This window comes from Palaemon carinicauda, chromosome 3 (genome assembly GCF_036898095.1).
Source record: "Palaemon carinicauda isolate YSFRI2023 chromosome 3, ASM3689809v2, whole genome shotgun sequence".
Lineage (NCBI taxonomy): Eukaryota > Metazoa > Arthropoda > Malacostraca > Decapoda > Palaemonidae > Palaemon > Palaemon carinicauda.
Genome location: NC_090727.1, coordinates 167,653,115 through 167,675,614, shown reverse-complemented (window position 1 = coordinate 167,675,614; position 22,500 = coordinate 167,653,115). Strand labels below are relative to the sequence as shown.

The 22,500-nt window shown below is 33.8% G+C and overlaps 3 protein-coding genes across 3 annotated transcripts; all 3 read right to left on the bottom strand.

Annotated features, from left to right (window-relative positions):
- Window positions 1–2,236: 2,236 nt before the first annotated feature.
- On the bottom strand, window positions 2,237–3,844 carry LOC137638014 (crustacyanin-C1 subunit-like). Its single transcript, XM_068370106.1, has 4 exons — window positions 3,701–3,844; window positions 3,462–3,546; window positions 2,761–2,880; window positions 2,237–2,591 (listed from the first exon to the last, which is right to left on the bottom strand). Exons 1-4 carry the CDS (start codon window positions 3,842–3,844, stop codon window positions 2,344–2,346), a joined length of 597 nt encoding a protein of 198 aa, XP_068226207.1. The 3' UTR covers window positions 2,237–2,343.
- Window positions 3,845–11,474: 7,630 nt separating this feature from the next.
- LOC137638012 (crustacyanin-C1 subunit-like) lies at window positions 11,475–13,458 on the bottom strand. The gene is made up of 4 exons (XM_068370105.1): window positions 13,181–13,458; window positions 12,803–12,887; window positions 12,185–12,304; window positions 11,475–11,832 (listed from the first exon to the last, which is right to left on the bottom strand). The coding sequence occupies exons 1-4, from the start codon at window positions 13,340–13,342 to the stop codon at window positions 11,585–11,587; spliced, it is 615 nt and encodes a 204-aa protein (XP_068226206.1). The 5' UTR covers window positions 13,343–13,458; the 3' UTR covers window positions 11,475–11,584.
- Window positions 13,459–19,215: 5,757 nt separating this feature from the next.
- On the bottom strand, window positions 19,216–20,703 carry LOC137638011 (crustacyanin-C1 subunit-like). The gene is made up of 4 exons (XM_068370104.1): window positions 20,551–20,703; window positions 20,369–20,453; window positions 19,692–19,814; window positions 19,216–19,569 (listed from the first exon to the last, which is right to left on the bottom strand). The coding sequence occupies exons 1-4, from the start codon at window positions 20,692–20,694 to the stop codon at window positions 19,316–19,318; spliced, it is 606 nt and encodes a 201-aa protein (XP_068226205.1). The 5' UTR covers window positions 20,695–20,703; the 3' UTR covers window positions 19,216–19,315.
- Between the last annotated feature and the right edge of the window lie 1,797 nt (window positions 20,704–22,500).

Genomic DNA, 22,500 nt, shown 5'->3' with positions numbered 1-22,500 from the left:
TTTTTCTCGCCCATTCCTTAAATAATGGATTCCTTTATTTATGGATTTAAGATTGCAGTGCAATGCCATCCTAGATGTATTTTAGAATTAATTACTACGTAAGAACCTTTTAATGTGAATACATTTTCTATTTTATATTGTTGAAGGAATGAAGGAATTATTATTATTATTATTATTATTATTATTATTATTATTATTATTATTATTATTATTATTATTATCATTATTATTATTATTATTACCTGAACTAGAGACGGATATTGTTTATAAAATATACATTGTCCTTCGTTGATGTCGCTCACTATCACACAGTTCACTGTAATGTTGCTACATTAACGTCATATTTAAGAAGTCTACATGATAGCTGTGTCTTTTCAGTTGTAGATATTACCACGGAATTTGGCAATAACGGAGAAACTGTTTCCTATTAATCCCTGAAATTTCTATTCGGATACGTGAATTAATCTAGGAACAATTTACTCCACCGCCAAAAATAACCATTCAACCCATACCGAAATAAACGTTTTCTGTGGCTTTTCTATGGCAGATATAAACATAAAAATTGGTAGGGACAAAGTAAATCTCCATCCCATAAATCCCTGAAAATTTCATTTAAATACGTAAAATATTCTACGAGTAATTTACTGCCCCGCCGAAAATAGGACCCCGGCGTATATCGAAAAAAATCTACTGTGACTTTTCTATGGCAAGTGTCAATACGAAAATTGATATGAATATAGTTCACATAAAATCCACCAGACCCTGTGAAAATAATTTGGATATCTGTAAAACTTTAGGAGTAGTTAGCTCATCCTCACTGATTTTTTACCTAAAAGTCGTCACTTACGAACAAAAGTGACAACCAGGGAATGAAAATAGGCAGAAACAAAGCTCATACATATCTAAATAATTCTTAAAATTTCCTTTGAATATACTTATTGACTCCTGATGATGATGATATATGTAATTCAGGCCTTACGTCTCAGCACTAGGACCAAAGAGCAACTTGAGTGAAACCCCAGAGCAGTAAATTAAATGTCAAGAAATTGGACGGTAAAACTAAGGAAGGAAAAAAGGACGCATATATATATATATATATATATATATATATATATATATATATATATATATATATATATATATATATATATATATATATATATATATATATACCGTATAAATATAAATCAGTATATATATATATATATATATATATATATATATATATATATATATATATATATATATATATATACCGTATGAATATAAATCAGTATATATATATATATATATATATATATATATATATATATATATATATATATATATATATATATATACATATATATACATATATATATGTATATATATATATATATATATATATATATATATATATATATATATATATATATATATATATATATATATATGTATATACAAATATATGTACTATATACTCTATATACACATATATATTTATGTATATAGTTTATTAAGATATGTTTTATCTAAAATCTAATGGATTGGTTTTTAAGTCATACCCAGTATGTCAGAGAAGTTTTGTTGAAATTGGATTATTAGTTTTTGTGTATTGTAAAAAAAAAAAAAAAAAAAAAAAAAAAAAAAAAAAAAAAAAAGAACAAGCAGTCTGGATCACCACTTAAATTCTCTACGTACTTATTCTTAGCTGTGTTTTCTTCAAAGACTAATGGATTTGTCCTTGGGTTTTATTCTACATGTCCATCAGTTGAAATTGATTTAGTAATTTTTGCTAAATGTTGTTCACAATCAATAAACTAATTTTGTGATTATTATCAAAGTACTTTTGCGTCCTTGTACTTTATAAATCAAGGCTAAGTAGAAATACCAAATTATGTTTACATTAGAAATTAATTGGATCTTATCATTTTTCTTAAAATGCTTATGTGGTTACAAAAAATTTTGAAATCCTAAGTAAAAGAAGATGGTCAAAATGTAATTAGATATATAAAAATCTCCCATTCTTTCCGAATTAATCCTACTCCTGAACAATACATCCTTCATTTCATTCCCGTGGATTTATTGGCAATGGTAATACTCCAATAAGATCAATGTTTTGTAATATTACACTTAAACCGCAGGTCCAATATAGTAATCATTCCATACTTGAAGCTAAATGTCAGGAATACTCCCTGAAGCAAACAGCAGAAATATTTCATATTTTATTGGGTACAGGAGTTCTAGATTGGATGGTTCCAAAACAAATTACTTTAGCAATATTTATAGAAAAAAAGGTTATAAACAAAACCTAAATACTCAAGAGGTAAACTGTAAGCATTTCAAGTGGCAGAGACCAGGCTTTCAAATGGCCTGAGTCTCCTCGTAGGGGCAATTGTCTCCCTGAGGAGTCTGTACGAAAGTCGATGAATCTACACCAATTTTGGCAAAGGCCTCTTGACAAACTTTCACATGACGTGGATCCATTTTGGGGGTTCGGGAGAAAATGAAGCCGAAGTCTGCGTAGAACCTTCTCTGGACGTCCTTGCAAGCATAGAAGCAGGCGTAGTTCTGGTAATCGGTGGCGAGCACAACCAAAGGTCCTGGCGGAGCTGCAGCAAAGAAAAACATAAGAGCCTAAACAAACAATGATCTAAACTTTATACCGACGATTCTACAAAACACACAGATGGTCATGAAACGAGCAACACACAAGGCAAGGAAGTCTCGAGTAAAAGGAAAATAATGGTGGTGGCAAAGGAGAAACAAATAATTCCTTACCTCCTTCGTGAGTAACTAAAAGGCGTGGCCCCTGGGGATCGTAGAAGAGGGATCCTAGAGTCCTTATAGGAGCTCCTGCTGTATCAACGCCAATCGAGGCTGTTCGGAAAGCGCCTCCAGCTAGGGAAAGGAGTCGAAAATGAGGAGCTCATCTTAAAGTTCTATTATTGTGGGAAAAGTTCCACAACTATTAATCAAAATAAGTTTATTTGGGGTTTATTATGGAAATGCAAGATATAAACTAAGAAAAAATATGTATATATATTCCCATTTTATTACCCGGAAGTCACTTATGTCTTCGTTAAAGCTGATTCAGTTTAGAAATGTTATTATGTATATTGCCATCACCAATCTGCTCTTGTTAAACCGGAAAACACAAACACACACACAAACAGACTCTCTCTCTCTCTCTCTCTCTCTCTCTCTCTCTCTCTCTCTCTCTCTCTCTCTCTCTCTCTCCCTCTCTCTCTCTCTCTCTCTCTCTCTCTAGTATACAAAAAACCAATAAGTCTCTCATATTTCTCCTTTTAGGAATATTCATCCCATTCATTAATCAAATTGAAATATGTACTCCCAACGTTCCTGTCGGAATTCATATTATTCCCACCTTCTTCGAAATGATAAAAAATTACTATAACTTTCATATAAAAAGTTTTCAGATTTACGACCATTTGACAGACATTAAAAAAAAAAATCCTTACTGTATTCCAGTCTCCACTGCATACATCTGGAGAAAGGGTCAAAAGGGTTGGGTGTGCGTGAATGCTGATACCAGTTTCCATCCATCTGCAACAGCAAAGGTTTCAGTGAGAGAACAAAAGAGCGACTCTGTATAGAACTGCAATTCTCTCTCCCTTGGGAAATCATTTCATTGAAATATGTACCAATAATATGTTTGCTTAATAAACCACCTTAGAATTTAGATGTTTAATGAACTTACCTGCCAGTGGTTCGGTTGCTGCTGTTGCCACAGTACTGCCTCATTCACTATTGGGCAGGACCCCTCTTTCACGAAGTCCGGGGCACTTCTGACCACAGAGGGGCCCACAAGAAGGGCCACCAGGGACAAGTAGACGTGCTTCATGGTTCCAGGGGCCGGACAACGGACTGAATGGCGGGAGAGAATCGGAGCAGGCTTTATATACCGAAGGGACAGCCTTAGAATATCAAGGTACATAAAAGAAAAGAAAAAAAAATCATAGGAATCTGTCACATTCTTTTTTTTCTCTTTGGTAGGTGCTTATGACCTCAGTTAGCCATCTGTACCCGATAGGAGTGGAAATATTACTTTTTTATCTTTGACTTGTATCTTTATGAACCTCAAAACCGAGTCAAGGATTTTTTATGCATAAGGAAAAACGTGTTTTAATTCTGGTCTTGAGCCATAAATAACTTAAGGAAGCTTTAGTGATTGAGATGATGTAAAAAAGAAAAGGATTTAAATAATGGTTTTGTTTATTGCTTGAGGTTCCCATTTATATGCCTGTCAAGAGACATCATCTTGTCAAGGATATACAGTGTAACATACATACATATATAAATATATATATGTGTGTGTGTATAGATATATATATATATATATATATATATATATATATATATATATATATATATATAAACATATATTTATATATATATATATATATATATATATATATATATATATATATATATATATATATATATACATATATATATATATAAATATGTAATTATATATATGTATGTATATATATATATATACATGTATATACGTATATACACACACACACACACACACATATATATATATATATATATATATATATATATATATATATATATATATATATATATATATATATATATATATATGTGTGTGTGTGTGTGTGTGTGTGTGTGTGTGTGTATAAATATGATTAGGTTTCTTCACGATAACATAAAAGTTGTATTTAAGAGAAGAAGATAATAAAGGATTAATGAAAACAAATGACCATGACTTCAATTTATATGACCTTACGCTGACGCAAAAAAGAACTATTTGGCAACACTTCTTTAGGTAAAATCATTAATACAGATTACTGTCTTGGCCTCTTGTCAGCTTTTTCTGCGACTTAAGCTTATCCAGTGAACAGCCGAAGCATTACTGACGGATCCTCTGGAGACAGCCATCTGATGCTCTTTTGTTCTGTATTTTTTACGTTTACCCAACATAAAAAATCTATATTTTGAACAAGGAATGTTTTTTTAATATGCAATCATATTGTATATACATTTGTAATAGTTTTCTATAAAGGGTACGATATCTGAAAAAATATCTAACCGGATGTCATTTGGAATTTCAGATAGACTATAGATTTTCACTATTATATTCCAGACTGGATGAAGCTCTTATGTCAAAGTTAGTAAGGCTCTTCCTACAGGTGGCGGGAGCCTGGCAGGCTTTGCCAGTTCACATCACCTGTTGGTAACTACCTCGTCGACGTATTCAATAGCCATTAGAGACTGCCCGTAATCATCTCCCTATTTAAAAGTTGAAGGTTTGTATATTTATATTTATAAATATCTATATAAGTATACCTTTGAATATTCTTTATATATATATATATATCAAGATATGAATATTTTAGGTCTGGTCATTAAGTTGCTCGAGCCTTCGGGATGAGCTAAGTTGGCGACCTGACTTGGATCGCCGCTGACCTGAGTGAAGCGGGTCAGATCATTCCCGCCAATCTTTCAGAGCATCTAACTTCTTATCTCCACGATAAGAGATTTAAACACACATGACATATTTGCTGTTTTTGTTCTCATAAGAGGGGAAATAAGTTAGTGAAAATATCTTTGCGACGCTTCACTAAAGATTCGTTTCACTAAGGATGAAAACCTTATAAAGAAATGGGTGCAGCTCTGTCGCAACGAATCAGAATTTACCTTTTACAGAGGGACGTTTCTTTGTAGTGGCCTATTGCTCTACCTCATGAGCCGTCAGCTGCCATTGCCTGGCCCTCCCTGGTCCTAGCTTTGACGGAGAGGAGCTTCAGCGCTGACCATATGTATATATGGTCATTCTCTAGGGCATTGTCCGGCTAGTTAGGCCATTGTCACTGTCCCTTGCCTCTGCCAATCATGAGTAGCCTTTAATCCTGGACCTTAAACTGGTATAATTCAACATAAGATTCATTGCAAAACGAGCATAAAAAAAATCTGTGAATCATGGGAAAATGATAAACCCCTAGAAAGGGAAAATTGCCTTTTAGCGATGACATTTGCAGCATCTAATGGTATTCAGGAAGATCATTATATACTCGTTGAAGATTTACCCTTTGAGGAGGCTATGGACAGAAGGTCCTTAAGTACTGGGAGGGTCTATTGCGAAGGAAAATACTTTTAGTACCAGTCGTTAAGAAAAGTACTTGATTCAGGCGAAAGAACCTGGATCGAAGAGATTCCCAGATCACAAGGAGCGCTCGTCCGTTCCAGTGATGAATTCTCTAAACAACTGGAAAAGGTGGTTGGCTGGTGTAGTAACGTCCCTGACTGGTGAACCCCAGACTGGGCTTCGAGTCCCGATCAAACTTGTTAGTTTCTTTGGTCACAGCAACCTCACCATCCTTGTGAACTAAGGATATGAGTTATCAGCAACCATTGCTTGGCCCTCCTTGGTCTTAGCTTGGGTGAAGAAGTGTTTGAGCCCTGATCATATGTATATATGGCCAGTCTCTCTGGTATTGTCCTGCTTGATAGGGCAATGTCACTGTCACTAGCCTCTGCCATTCATGAGCGACCTTTAAACCTTTAAAAAACCGAGAGGTTGCTTTTGTGCCATCATGGTGAGACATGGTTAAAGACTGGAAATGGAGCCATAAGATGTGGTCTGGTGATATTGAAAGTTTCGTTGATTTGGTCCATTGTCGGATGCTTTTTAGAATGCGTGTTCCAAACAGAATATTTGCATCCAGTCGTAAGACTTGAAAATGTCAAAAGATTTAAAGAAAATATAAGTGAGCTTTGTATTATCGGTTATTAGTTTCCATAGATATTCCTTTCATTATCATGTACGTTATGTCTGGAATATTTCAATATAACATATTTATGTATATCTACCGTACATGATTATATGTATTTACGTAAACATTTGTAGATATAAATTTTGTAACAACTCTTTAATAAATATATATATATATATATATATATATATATATATATATATATATATATATATATATATATATATATATATATATGTGTGTGTGTGTGTGTGTGTGTTTGTGTGTGTGTGTGTGTGTGTGTGTGTATGTGTGTATGTATATATTTGTATATATAATCATATAATACGATCAAAATATTAATTATCGTGAGAAACATATAGATAACTATTATACAACACAAAATTATGTTTATAGTAAAAAAAAAAAAAAAAAAAAAAAAAATTTGAAATTCTTCATGCGAAAGATGTCGAAGTGTAACTCTGTTATCTAACCAGATGTTCCCAATTAGATCTCCATTTGTCTCCGATTACGAAATGTCAGTCAAAGTGGACAAACGCGTCCTGACAACCAGAAGATGAAACATTCAACTATCATAATAGGATACTTGCGTTGGTGCCCTTAATGTCCCTAACTTCCTCCTATAGTCCTTCGAGTTTACCCTCATGGCCACACCCGATTAGCTATCTTTTATCATTTTTTTCATAAAGGTTTTTTCTAGTAAAAGAATCTATTCAATAATATAACTCTACCAAAAAATTAGTTATGGCAGCTGCCATTCATATTATTATTCTATAAGTCTAAGTATGATGGAATACTTACAACGAATGAGCTATAGAGTATGATTGGGATTTCTCTATGGAAAGCAATTTTACATAATGGTGACATTTTATTTATGTGTTTTCTGCAAGTGATTACGAGGGAATGAATTGAAGAGGACTTGGGAGAGATGAGGTGAAGGATGATATGGAGAGAAGAAGTTTGGTGGAAAAGGATGACTTTGATCGAAGTGAGTGGAGAGGGCGCATCGGGTAACCGACCCCTTGATATGAGGAGAAGAAGAAGAAAAAGAAGAAGGAGGAGGAAGAAAGAGGAGGAGGGGGAGGAGGAGGAGGAGGGAATTATTACTCTCTGTCTCCTATGGACAGCTGGTTCTATTGCACCTTACCTCAAGCAATCACAATGAACACATTGAATACATAATCGTATCTTAAACAATATGAAGTAGAAAGATAAATACTGTATATTGAATGAGAAGTGATAAATAGATCTCGGTAGAGTTGAGTGTCCACATATGTATTGTAGATTGGACAAATGTAGACGGATAAAAGAGTTGACTAAAAGAGACAGAATAGATGGACTGTTGAATGAAAAGTTTAAATTTGCATACGGTTTAGAAGTTCCTTTTCCAGATGCCCTTTTGAGGTTCAAAAGGATTTTGTAAAGGAAAGGAACCGCCATAGAAAATCCCAAGATGATTTTCTTCTCAGTGACGTCATAGGATCTTCACGTTTTGCAGCAACTTCTTCAACAAAGACCGAATTTTGTACTGCATTGTAACTAGCATTGATCATCATCGGAAGAGGTTCGTGAATTAGTTGTTTATGAGAGATTCCTTAATAGCATGGAAGCTCAATTTTAATTAGACATGATATTCTACCGCTAATCTTTAGACCATAATAGTAATGATAAAATCACAAGAAAGGTTAGTAAAATTTCTTTCAGGAAGAGGAAATACCATTATTTGGGTAATATTATTTTTTTAAGTGAGCTTTTCTCTGTGTAAAAAGGTACTGAATATACTGTTTTGACAATGAATTATCTTCTTTATGGAACAATCATTGGGTAGGACATGAGGGTAGTAATGGCATCCCAAAAACATCTATTGAAAAGTTTAAAAAACCGACCGACACAGGACGTCTTGAGAAACGTCACGAACACAATTCCAACCACCATGGCGCCACGCCCTTTGGAAGTTGAAATCAATGGTTTCTGACTTCCATAGTAAGGTCACTCTATCGTAATGAGAAGGGATTATCATCTTTCTCTTTTAGTCTGAAGCTTGGATGACCACTCAGAAGTTGCCTCTTTTCTCCTTCGCTGGTCTAAAGTCTGCTTCCCTTATTGCCTCTTTTATCTAATGATGAATCTAAATACGGAGCGGTTAGCGATCGTTACTTATCTTCCCCTCGAAGACAGAATGTTGACAAGGCATCCTTGGGAATGCAGTTCTCAATTAGGCTACCATACAAACGTTGCTTCAAGACCTCCAATCTTACTAACCTCTTCTTGGTCTTGCTAGTACGAGACATGAACGCCCTTCGAGTGAAAGAGAACAAAAGAATTAGATTCCTGAGTATTTAAAGGAACGTTTTCTAGTATCAGGGACTGTGTTTGTTTACAGAGAAGGCTTTGAGTCTGTCACATCGTGGACAAGTACTCCTCAGAGGATTCAACTCAGTTTATCATCTTTTTATGAGTTATGATAAATCCTTTAGGTGCAAATGCTGGTTAAACCTTCGTGTTGGTATCAGTTTTTTTTAAGTGGCTACTTTTATTTTAAAAATGAGACAGGTGTAATCTCTTTATAGCAACTCATATAAGTGTTACTTTTTAAGTCGATCATATTCATTGTAGAACAACACATTTGGTTAGTTAAGTAGGAGGAAAAGACTTCGCAGAATTGATATTTCAGGCGATACATGGTAAGAAATCCTTGTTTTAAACAAATGGTTAATGACAATATTACCTGTTGTTATTATTATTATTATAATTATTGTTATTATTATTATTATTATTATTATTATTATTATTATTATTATTATTATTATTATTATTATTATTATTATTATTATTATTATTATTATTATCAAAGCTACAACCCTAGTTGGAAAAGCAGAATGCTATGAGCCCAGGGGCTCCAACAGGGATAGCCCAGTGGGGAAAGGAAATAAGGAAATAAGTAAACTACAAGAGAAGAAATGAACACTTGAATTATATTCTAAGAACAGTAAGAACATTAAAATAAATTTTTCATATATAAGCTATATAATTTCAAAAGGAAAAAAAAAAAAACAGAGGAAGAGAAATAAAATAAAAGTTTGCCCGAGTGTGCCCTCAAGCAAGAGAACTCTAATCCAAAACAGTGGCAGACCATGGTACAGGGGCTATGACAGTACCTAAGACTGGAGAACAGTGGTTTGATTTTGGAGTGCCCTTTTCCTAGAAGAGTTGCTTTGTAAACCTAAAACTACAAATTATTCAAGAATGTTGTCAGAAATCACAAAAATCTATTCGATCTTTCACCTGCTTATGTTACCCAACATCTTTTTTGTTCAAAAGCAAATCTAAGAATGTTCTATTCATCTCCACTTCCTGTGTTTAATTTCTGTATTACCCTCTGCCTGTTTTTATAATCTGTCACATTTTCATCTCCAAAACCATAATTTATGCAAAGATTTATCTGCCTTTCCTTCCCTGCCTCTCTTTCTCCGGTAATCATCTCTGTTTTTTTAAACAATTTCTCAAATGATCAATCAAAGCTATTCTTAGTATTCAAACAATATCCTTTGCTCTATCAGTAAATGCTACTTTTCTTCATTGCTGTTCTAAGATTGTGTTGCCATTCAGCTGGTTTCTCTTCGTACGTTAACCTTTCTTCTTTCATTTGCACCTGAAGATTTTATCGTAAAGTCATCTATATTAAATTTTTCCCTATTCTTTGTTTTCTTTATTATATCGTCTATATAGATGATGGAATAACCCAATTCAGTTTAACTTATCATAAAAATATCTTCATTGAAGAGGAATTCATACGACTCAATAAGTGTTATGAAGCTAGTAGTTGAGATACTACCGCTAGAGAGTTATAGGGTCTTTTGACTGGCCAGACAGTAATAAATTAGATCCTTCTCTTTGGATACGGTTCACTTTCACTTTGCCTGCACATACACCGAATGGTCTGGCCTATTCTTTACAGATTCTCCTCTGTCTTCTACACCTGACAACACTGAGATTACCAAAATATTCATCTTTGCTCAAGGGGTTAACTAATGCACTGTAATGGTTCAGTGGCTACTTTCCACTTGGTAAGGGTAGAAGCGACTCTTTAGCTATGGCAAACAGCTTCTCTAGAAGGACAAAACAAAATCAAACCATTGTTCTATAGTCTTGGGTAGTGCCATAGCCTCTGTACCATGGTCATTCACTGTCTTGGGTTAGATTTCTCTTGCTTGAGGGTACACTCGGGCACACTATTCTATCTAATTTATCTTCCTCTTGTTTTGTTAAGGTTTTCATAGTTTATATAGATGTTAATCTTAATGTTACTGTTCTTGAAATATCTTATTTTTCCTTGTTTCCTTTCCTCACTGGGCTATTTTCCCTTTTGGGGCCCCTGGCCTTATAGCATCCTTTTCCAACTAGGGTTGTAGCTTACCAAGCAATGCTAATATTAAAAATAATAATAGCATGATCGCTATTGGCAAATATTCTTCCTGTTACATATTCACATTTGCCATAGAGGCGATTTCGTTGTAACAACCTCCTCAAAACGTATATGGCTCAGGAGGCTAAATTATGAAATGGCGCTTTGGTAGTTAATCAAATCCGAGGTCATTTTGACAGCTGATAAATGCCATCGAGGTGCTACATCATCTGTGCTTTAATCTCTCACTCTTTTAGTCCCGCTAGAAGTTTTATGTCTGAACGACAGAAAGAGAGGGAATTTAAGCTAAATAAAAGAAGACGTCTTTTGCATTTCTATAATATGACATAAAGAGCAAGTCTTAGACAGACTTTATAACAAGATATTACAAGCAAGTCTTAGGAAGTCCTTCGATCGTTCTGGTTTCTTTCCCTTAAGCAGAAACCAAGGTTGCATTAGAGCAGTCTTCTCCCTGGCTGGTCTTGAACAATCTGCCGAGATCGAATCCAATCTTCCCGTAGGCGGATTCGCAAATCCTCATGTATGCTGGATGCATTTCCCGCTGCCTCGAATACACGAAGGCCAGGTCCGTCTTAAACCCTCCGCCCAATTCCAGGCAGGAGTACATGCAGGCGTAGTTCAGGAAGTCTGTCTCAAGGAGGAGTAGCGGGGCTGGAAATGCTGTAGGGGAAGGACGAGATGAAATGGAGTTAGGATAATCCGCTGGTACTCTCTCTCTCTCTCTCTCTCTCTCTCTCTCTCTCTCTCTCTCTCTCTCTCTCTCTCTCTCTCTCTCTCTCTCTCCCTCATAGGAATATACCATTTGTGCTGACTTTTCTATTTAACCTTACCAGTATTTAGGCAAAAAGATAGATTATTGTCCTGTGTTATTCAACCTACGATTATCAAAGTGAACTTCTGTAATGAGATGTAATACATGAAATCTTTTGCCGTAGTTACATAACATTTTTTTTCTACTTTCATTTGATATGATAAGTCAAATCAAAGGAAGAAGAATAAGAAAAGCTGATACCATGTTGGTGGGTTATCTCGAGACTTGGCTTCCCGTGGGGCTGAGGATAGACCCTCCCTTCTGTTGCCACCACTTCTGTCCCTCTGAGACCCGTCGATCGCATGTGGAATCCTTCTCCGTCTGAAAACGAAGTGAAAATGAATTTTAGAAAGGTCAAATTTTCACATAGGAGAGGAAACTAAGATTTTTGTGAATGGAGATTTCGTTGGGTTTGTGAATTTGTCAGGTTTATTTCAATAACTGGACAGGAATGTGGGATCATTATTATATCCTGACATCTTTGACCAAGAAATATGTGATCCTTGGGACATACTATAGTTAAATTCCTGATCAAGAAACCTGGAAACCTTTTTACTAAGTGACTTTCCTAACCGGGAATCAAAAATCCTTAATGTCTAATGACATATTTGAATAAATTTTAGACATCACGAGGACAAGAGTAGAGTTGAATTATTGGTAATTCCAAATCAAACCAGAATATCCAAGTCGCCAAAACTCTGTCATCATGAATTTATGATTAATTAATCTAATTCTAAAACAACCTCAAATCTTGGATCATTAAGACAGAGTAATAAAAAGGCATTGCTATTAGTCATCATACTGTCCTTGGCTACTCACCCCAATTGTACTGGGTCTCCACACATCTCTCCATGGGCTGGAATTTATTTGGAGTAACGGCTTGCTGGAACCATTTCCCTGCCAACTGAAAACCAGAGATGTAGAGAAATTATTCCAGTTATATCCAAACAATCAAAATTAATATCCTCATTGTTATTCAAATAGAAAAAACAATCACGTTTAACAGCAGCAAAATGTCCCTGAGAAGTAAGCTTCAACGGAAGAGGACAACCGAACGAAACAAACTATTGCAATGACACATGGCTTCTCAGAGTAACCTTTCAGCCGCTATCAAACTTTCAACTATTGTACCATTTTATGATTAATGACATAAAAAATATCAATTTACTTTTTAGAACTCGGAAACCACCTGTGTACCTGGAAATATCTGGGTTTCTGTAGCTCCCAGAGTTCTTCCTCATTGACCTGTGGGCATGTCCCTGGAACCAGATGGTCTGGAATATCTGCTCTCAGCTCATAACAGCTTCCTGCCGTCACAAGAACGGCGAACAAGGCGAAACAAATTATGTCTTTCATCATTCGAAGTCTACACAAATGCTGACGGAGAAGCTCCCTCGGGATGGACGGGTAAGTGACAGTTACCCAGTGACTGGAAAACGAGCTTTAGCAGTTGCCTTATATACGGGGTACGGGTATGTCTCAGTAGAACTGGAACCGACAGGCACCAGCAATTCTTGCTTACACCAATGTTTACATAATTATAAATTTCAAGGATTTTTTGGGCGGGGTGGGTTTAGAAAAAGGATATATGGTTCTGACGATTCCATTTTCTTATCGTTGTCAAGGCTAACTGGACAAAAAGATGCGATAGATAGTAATACGAAAAATTCTGCTGAAGCAATTCTGAATGTTCACTGGTGGATGCCACTGTTTGTTAACAACCAATTAATGTTATAATCTAGTCGGTCATGTATTGAAAGAAAGTGCGACCGTTCCTTATTATGTAAGATGACAGTCCGATCACGTAACATTTATAATGTAACCAATGAAAATAAGAGAATCTTGGTTAGTGAGTCTACCTAGGTGTATCTTTCGTTGCTAATTAACCTCAACGGTTTAAGCTAGAATCAAACCAGGTTTTTTTCGTCACCAGCAAGCCGTTGCTACCCAAAATGGCAGACACTAGAGCTTGTTTCTCGAGATATTGGCTTCCCGACAGGACGGGAAGCAGCGAGCACAAACTACGAGCATGAATTCGGATGTAAATAAACAAGATGGCTGCTGCAGATAAGACGTGCTCTTGCTTGGCAAAAATCTGCTTTGTTCATCCTGTGGAAGTTGTAGAATGTTTCATTTCACGTATTTACCGATAATACATACAACTGCAACAGTAAGAAAATTTCTGGGCGCCATGATATCATCTGATAGGTTTCATTCAATTTTTTCCTTTTAGATTCTCGAACCGCGAGATCGTAGTGTTACGCTACAGCACTTTCGTTTGCTATCATCGGCTGGAGGTTGGCGAAAACCTCGAGCAAGAAATTATGCATTTAGAGTTTATAGAAGCGCACGCATGCGAGACGTAAGGTTTACTAATGCCTGAAAATGTGTGTTTGTCTGTCTGTCTATGGGGGAGAGAGAGAGAGAGAGAGAGAGAGAGAGAGAGAGAGAGAGAGAGAGAGAGAGAGAGAGAGAGAGAAATTAGATGATTACGGGGGCATATTCAAAGCGAAATGGTTAGTTACGCTTGACTTGGATCCATCTATAAGTAAAGCTCTTTTTTTTTCCTAGAACTACAACCGAACAATCTGACATATTTCTCTCACTTTTCTTTTTTTTTAAATACCAGTGTACCCAATCCGTCAAAAATTAAGTCTGAATATTTATATATATGTATATATAGAGAATAAAACAAATAGATGTTTTGTCTATAGTTAAGCAACACTATTCATCTGACATTCTTATTTTTACCCAAGAATCTATGAGAGCTGGGAAATGTTAAAATCGACCCTTAGTGACAAGATCAGCAAATGAAATTCATATAAATGGAAACTTTTGCTTTCCTGAATTTATTAGAACAAACTTTTGCTATTATTTGTTTACAGTATATATATATATATATATATATATATATATATATATATATATATATATATATATATATATATATATATATATATATATATATATAAATATATATATATATATATATATATATATATATATATATATATATATATATATGTGTGTATATATACATATATACCCAGACATATATATATATATATATATATATATATATATATATATATATATATATATATATAAATATCATCATTATTATCAACCATTGATAGTCCAAGGCACGAGAAAGGTATCAAACATGTCCTTCCACCCCTGTCTGTGACATACATGAGACCTTTGTCCTGCAGTGGACCATCAACAGCTGATGATTTTATATCTATATATATAATCATATATATTTATATATATTTATATATATGTATATATTTACATATTAATATCAGTAATTTTACATATTTCATAGAAATACAATATATCAGTCATTGCCATAATATTCTTTCCATGTGCATGTACAGGTATATCTTTAGAGATATTTATAAATCTGATTCCTTGCCAAAATGACACTAAATGGAAATAGAAAATTGTCACAATCGAGATCACAAAAGGAGAAACCAAAATTACTTGAACGTAAATTCTTTGCGGATGTTTGTGAAGAGAAATTCAGAAGAAATTTGAAGGAAATGGAAGATATATTTTTCAATTAGGAGATGAAGATATAGTTACGTAGATGTGTTTAACAGTTTATGGATAAATTGAAAATAATATATGTATATATTTATATATATATATATATATATATATATATATATATATATAATCAATATATATATATATATATATATATATATATATATATATATATATATATATATATATATATATATATCTAATCATATATATATATATATATATATATATATATATATATATATATATATATATATATATATGATTAGATATATATATATATATATATATATATATATATATATATATATATATATATATATATCTAATCATATATATATATATATATATATATATATATATATATATATATATATATATATATATATATATATATATATATATATATATATAATCATATGTATATATATATATATATATATATATATATATATATATATATATATAAATATATACCTATATATATATATATATATATATATATATATATATATATATATATATATATATATATATATATAATTCCACTGCCATAATTACAACATAATCAAGTTTCAGGGGACTGTTATTAAGTGCTATCTATTTCTTTTAAATCTCGAAGCAAAATACATTTTCCTGACCATGCTCTTGTCTATCATATGTTCCACATCTTAAATCTGTTTTATTACCAATGTTTCATCATCATCTCTTCCTACGCCTATTGACGCAAAGGGCCTCGGTTACATTTCGCCAGTCTACCAGTGTTTAGCACTTCTGAAACTCAGTGTCTGAAAACCTCAGTCGTTTGGATACGTTCATTGCTCTTCTGTGACCAGTATTTCTCCGGCAGTTATATCTTGTGACCAGTATTTCTCCGGCAGTTATATTTTTGACCAGTGTTTCTCCGGCAATTATATCTTGTGACCAGTATTTCTCCGGCAGTTATATTTTTGACCAGTATTTCTCTGGCAGTTATATTTTGTGACCAGTATTTCTCCGGCAGTTATATTTTGAGACCAGTATTTCTCCGGCAGTTATATTTTGAGACCAGCATTTCTTCGGCAGTTATATTTTGAGAAAAGTATTTCTCCGGCAGTTATATTTTGCGACCAGTATTTTTCCGGCAGTTATATTTTGTGACCAGTATTTTTCCGGCAGTTATATTTTGTGACCAGTATTTCTCCGGCAGTTATACCTTGTGACCAGTATTTCTCCGGCAGTTATATTTTTTACCAGTATTTCTCCGGCAGTTATATTTTGCTGACCAGTATTTCTCCGGCAATTATATTTTGAGACCAGCATTTCTCCGGCAGTTATATTTTGAGACCAGTATTTCTCCGGCAGTTATATTTTGCGGCCAGTATTTTTCCGGCAGTTATATTTTGTGACCAGTATTTCTCCGGCAGTTATATTTTGTGACCAGTATTTCTCCGGCAGTTTTATCTTGTGACCAGTATTTCTCCGGCAGTTATATTTTGCGACCAGTATTTCTCCGGCAGTTATATTTTGTGACCAGTATTTCTCCGGCAGTTATATTTTGCTGACCAGTATTTCTCTGGTAGTTATATTCTGTGACCAGTATTTCTCCGGCAGTTACATTTTGCTGACCAGTATTTCTCCGGCAGTTATATTTTGAGACCAGCATTTCTTCGGCAGTTATATTTTGTGACCAGTATTTCTCCGGCAGTTATATTTTGTGACCAGTATTTCTCCGGCAGTTATATGTCTCCTGGTAAAGCGATCCAATTATGGCCATCTTATTTATCCTTTATTTATTCTAATGTTGTTACTGTTCTTATGATATTTAATTTTTCATTTTTTTCCTTTCCTCATTGGGCTATTCTCTCTTGGTCTTATAACATCCTGCTTTTCAAACTAGGGTTGTAGTTTAGCAAGTAATAATGATAATAATAATAACTGATGACCCAAAGATAAAATTATTTTTCTATCCAGTCAAAAGTATTCATATATATATATATATATATATATATATATATATATATATATATATATATATATATATATATATATACACATATACATATACATATATATATATATATATATATATATATATATATATATATATATATATATATATATATATATATCATCAGCCGTAAAGTTCGTGGCAGGACAAGGGCCTTAGACATGTCATTCCACTCCCGTCTGTTCATGGTCTTTCTATGACCGTTTGTACTCCTAAATTTTCCTAGCTTGTCAATACATCATCTTCTCTTCCTACCCCATCTTCTTTTGCAATCCCTAGAGATCCATTCTGTTATTCTTAATACTCATCTCTAGTATCTGTCATTCTCATTATATATCCAGACCACTTCATTTTATACATGTTAGAATGTTCTCTACTTTAGTTTTCTCTCGTATCCATGTAGCTCTTTTCTGTCTCTTACTGTTATTCTCATCATTATTCTTGTCATGGTTCATTGAATTGTAACTAGTTCATGTTCTTACGCCTTAGTAAAACTCCTAGTTTCCGATGCATAAGATAATACTGGTAGGACTATCTGATCAAATAATTTTCTTTTTAGAGAAAGTGGCATTTTACACTTCATAACCTCATTTTGTTTACCAAAAAGCTCTCCGTCCTAAGCTTATCATTCTTCTAATTTCGATATCATATCCTGGGAAAACACTTACTGTCTGTCCTAAGTAGCCAGAGTATATTCATTAAAAATGTCTAAAGATTAGTCCATAACCCTTATTTGTTGTCTCTGCATATTGATCATTATTATTATTATTATTATTATTATTATTATTACCTGCTAAGCTACAACTGCAATTGGAAAAGCAGGATGTTATAAGCCCGAGGGCTCCAACAGGGAAGATAGCCTAGTGAGGAAAGGAAATAAGGAAATTACAAGAGAAGTAATTAACAATTAAAATAGAATGTTTTATGAACAGTAACACCATTGAAATACATTTTTCATTTATAAATTATAAACACTTAAAGGAAAAGAAAAAAGATAGAACAGTGTGCCTAAGTGTACCCTTAAGCAAGAGAACTCTACCCAAAGACAGTGAAAAACCATGGTACAGAGGCTATGCCACTATCGAAGACCAGAGAACAATGGTTTGATTTTACAGTGTCCTTCTACTAGAAGAGCTGCTTACCATAGCTAAAGATTCCCTCCTACCCTTACCAAGAGGAAGTAGCCACTGAAAAATTATAGATAGTACTCATGAGTATCTTAATAATCATATGATATATAACGATGCATATTAACTAGATATGATGTGAATATGGCGATCATTTATATCTATCTATATTTTATGGGGTGGAATTATTGTAACCCATGTCAGGTTAACAGTGTTATCATGCATACCTAAAATTATTACCCTTGAGCTCTCTATGCTCTGTACTATAAGAATGGAAGAAACTTGATGTAATAATGTCATTTCTAATGTTTATAACTATTTTCATCAAGTATATACAGTTCATGGAGATAGGTAGAAGTACATCTTTCAAAGGCTATATTCACAAAAAAAAATGTTTTTAATTTCTTGAAATTTATATATGATATAAATGATCTAGTAGTTCAGAGTAAAATAGATATGAAGGAATCGTGAAAAACTATCCTTAGGTATGGACCTTTCTTCAAAGTTCCACTAAGATAAAATAAAAAGTAGGAAATAAAAAAAGAGAATAGCTTCAAGTTTTATTTGAGATGAAAGAAATCCCACTACCATAAAGAAAATATGGCATCAAAACCGTCTAAGAGAAAAGATAATCTGAAATAAGACTCCAATCAAGAAACTCATTTAAGCCACAGATTTCTTTTCGGTGGAGTGCGGGCAATCGTCTCCCTGGTAGGTCACCTTGAAGGTATTGGTGTCTAAACCAATTTGTGCAAAGGTATCTTTGCAGATTTGGACGAATGCCGGATCCAGTTTGGGGGTCCTTGAGTAGATGAATCCAAAGTCACCGTAATAGTTTCCTCCGAAGTCCTGACACGAGTAGAGACAAGCAAAATTCTGGTAGTCCGATTCGAGGATGACCAAAGGAGCTGGTGTTGCTGCAAATGGATAACGGGAACCAAATGAATTTATACTCTTTTTGAATATACAAAAAATTCACATGAACTATTAACAAATGTATTTTGGACTGCATCTAATAGAGATTTAAGAAATGTCTTACATTTCTCGTGGGCGATGGTGAGGCGTGGTGCACCCGGACTTTGGTATATCAGACCGGTTGTGCGCATGAAGGCTCTGGCTTTGTCCAGACCTGTGGCTTCAGTTCGGAAGGAGCCTCCTCCAACTGGGGTGGGAAACAGAGAAATCAGAACATGGGAAAGTCTTGAGATGGGAAATAAAATAATAAACTCAAATCGTCTGGTCAAATACAGGTCACATCTTTTCTTGTTGCAATGGTTCTAGAATATTACTCCCATATTCAGAGTAAAATTCCATCCCTAAATTTGATCTTATTATAGTTACTGTAAGGGAAAGAAGTGATGAAGAAAACCGAATACAGGCTTTGTCTACCAACTTAAAAAACTAGTTATTGAGTCTTTAATGCAAGGGTATGCTTTGAGCAGCAACCTTACCTATCCTTTCTCGCCGTCCCATAACTATTCCAAACATGCATAATCCAAAATGGGGATCATCACAGCTGCTCAATCATTTGAACATTTAAATGGAAGATGTCACACAATTACAGGAACAAATTCACAACAATTTTACCTATCGTCGTGGAATGTAAATGCTTTACTACGATAAATGAATTATTTATAGTAATTAGGAAAAGCAAATTAACTAGAATTTGTTTCCAATATCAACAGTAGCAGGGAGGCAGGAGAAGGGGAAACTTACTGTTCTGCCATCTCATCCGGGTGCAGTCGACTATGGGGTTATAGGGCATCGGTGTATGGGAGTGATGGAACCATTCTCCGTCCATCTGAAATATGAATAAGCATATGAATACAAGCTGAGTTCATTTCCTTTTGTTTCAAGGAATCTTCAACAACAAAAACACAAGACATATCCTAACCTACCTGCCAGAGATTCCGCCCATGTAAAGCCCAAAGCGACCTTTCATCGACGATGGGACAGGTTCCAGGAACCACGAAATCTTCGGTGGTGGCGTCCACCATGTGAAGGGCTGCTGCCACAGCAATCAGGACAAGGAGGACCTTCATGACTACACTGTTGCCTGCAGACTGAAGTCGAAAGCGAATCTCACCCCTTTATATACCTGTTATCAGTACCTGAACGATAGGGTGACTTGGGGAAAAAAATAATAGTCCTTCTGCTTGATATGAAACTCACACCTTAATGTGTCTTAGAAGTTTTTATCTTATTCCTTATGGCACAGATAAAAGGTTGTCTCCTTATTCTTGCATTCTGCCAAGGCTATCATCATTGCAGTGGGATATTATGTTATGAAACTAGAAGGAGAGAGAGAGAGAAGTATATGGAACAGGAAAAAGTGCACTTAAATCTGTGATTCTTGGAACATTGACGTTTTAGTTAGTTAGTAAACAACAACTTGAAATTACTGAAAGAAAAGTTTTTTAACTGATTGACTTAATTTTCTTCGAACTTATGTTATGCAAATAATCCTTTTTCTAGATAACTAATATTAGGTACTGCTGAAAAAGGAATTAATAAGGGAGACAACTCGAATGATAAAGTAAGACCGTAAAAGGAAAGCAATTATCATATAAAAATAAAGAAATGAAACATTGCCAAAGGTTTTAATGAAATGGTAAGAGAGTGAGATACATGGCTGGGAGAGAGAGAGAGAGAGAGAGAGAGAGAGAGAGAGAGAGAGAGAGAGAGAGAGAGAGAGAGAGAGAGAGAGAGAGAGAGAGAAGGTTCGTCCAAAGGCACCTTTACAATCAAAATTTGACAAAATATTGAAAGGCGTTGAATATCAAACCATCTATGAATTATGTTCCCTATTTTACGTTTTGTTCCTCCGGTTTTGAGATATTATTCATTTTTTGTTCTTTGGCTCATTTTCTTATGTTTTTTTTTTATTTCATTTTATACTTCTCCAACGTCAGCTTTCATTCTACGTTACCCATTCATTTCATATTTGTATGATTTTCTTCATTCCACCAGTCAATATTTTCAACTTAATCAGTTATTATTATTATTATTATTATTATTATTATTATTATTATTATTATTATTATTATTATTATTATTATTATTATTATTATTATTATTATTATTATTACTTGCTAAGCTACAACCCTAGTTTGAAAAGCAGGATGCTTTAAGCCCGAGTGCTCCATCAGGGATGATAGCCCAGTGAGGAAAGGAAATAAGGAAACTACAAGAGAGGTCAATCCTATTTCCTCAGTCTTTCCTCACTTTATTGTCAGCAGTTTATCAAAAGATTTTCCTATATTCCCATTGACATCCTTCTCTCCTTAGTTTCCTCTATCATTTTATTTCATAGGTTTCTCGAGTTTTTCTTCAGATAATTTTCTTCTTTTCCTCTTCACTACCATTTCACTCTTTTTTCCTTTGTCATCATTTCCTTCGTTTTAACATTAAACTCAAAGTAATTTCTATTTTTTTTATGGTTTCTTCATCCATACCTACATTCTCTAATTGTTTTCTTTACTTTTTGTTCATTCTTCCTTCATTCATACCTGCATTCTCTAATAATTCTTTTTATTTTCTGTTTATTTTTCTCCTCCATTCCTTAAATAATGGATTCCTTAATTTATGGATTTTAGATCGTAGTGCAGTGCCATCCTAGATTTATGACAAATGGAATTACTACATAAAAAGCTTTTGATGTAATTAAATTTTTTATCTTATATTGTTTTGTGGAATAAAGGAAATATTATTATTATTATTATTATTATTATTATTATTATTATTATTATTATTATTATTATTATTATTATTATTATTGATGTTGTGTTATTGCAGGTGTTGTTGATTTTAAAACGATAGCAAAATACAAAGAGACTAATCTCTCTACC

Excerpts from the sequence above, each read along its gene's own strand:
- LOC137638014 (XM_068370106.1), bottom strand. The coding sequence starts at position 3,844 with ATGAAGCACGTCTACTTGTCCCTGGTGGCCCTTCTTGTGGGCCCCTCT. Across the intron at positions 2,881-3,461 it reads GCAGTGGAGACTGGAATACA|CTGGAGGCGCTTTCCGAACA; the intron begins GTAAGGATTTTT and ends TCCTTTCCCTAG. Across the intron at positions 2,592-2,760 it reads TTTAGTTACTCACGAAGGAG|CTCCGCCAGGACCTTTGGTT; the intron begins GTAAGGAATTAT and ends TCTTTGCTGCAG.
- LOC137638012 (XM_068370105.1), bottom strand. The coding sequence starts at position 13,342 with ATGATGAAAGACATAATTTGTTTCGCCTTGTTCGCCGTTCTTGTGACG. Across the intron at positions 12,305-12,802 it reads GGAGACCCAGTACAATTGGG|ACGGAGAAGGATTCCACATG; the intron begins GTGAGTAGCCAA and ends CTTCGTTTTCAG. Across the intron at positions 11,833-12,184 it reads CGAGATAACCCACCAACATG|CATTTCCAGCCCCGCTACTC; the intron begins GTATCAGCTTTT and ends CTTCCCCTACAG.
- LOC137638011 (XM_068370104.1), bottom strand. The coding sequence starts at position 20,694 with ATGAAGGTCCTCCTTGTCCTGATTGCTGTGGCAGCAGCCCTTCACATG. Across the intron at positions 19,815-20,368 it reads CCGGATGAGATGGCAGAACA|TTGGAGGAGGCTCCTTCCGA; the intron begins GTAAGTTTCCCC and ends TTCCCACCCCAG. Across the intron at positions 19,570-19,691 it reads CACCATCGCCCACGAGAAAT|CAACACCAGCTCCTTTGGTC; the intron begins GTAAGACATTTC and ends ATCCATTTGCAG.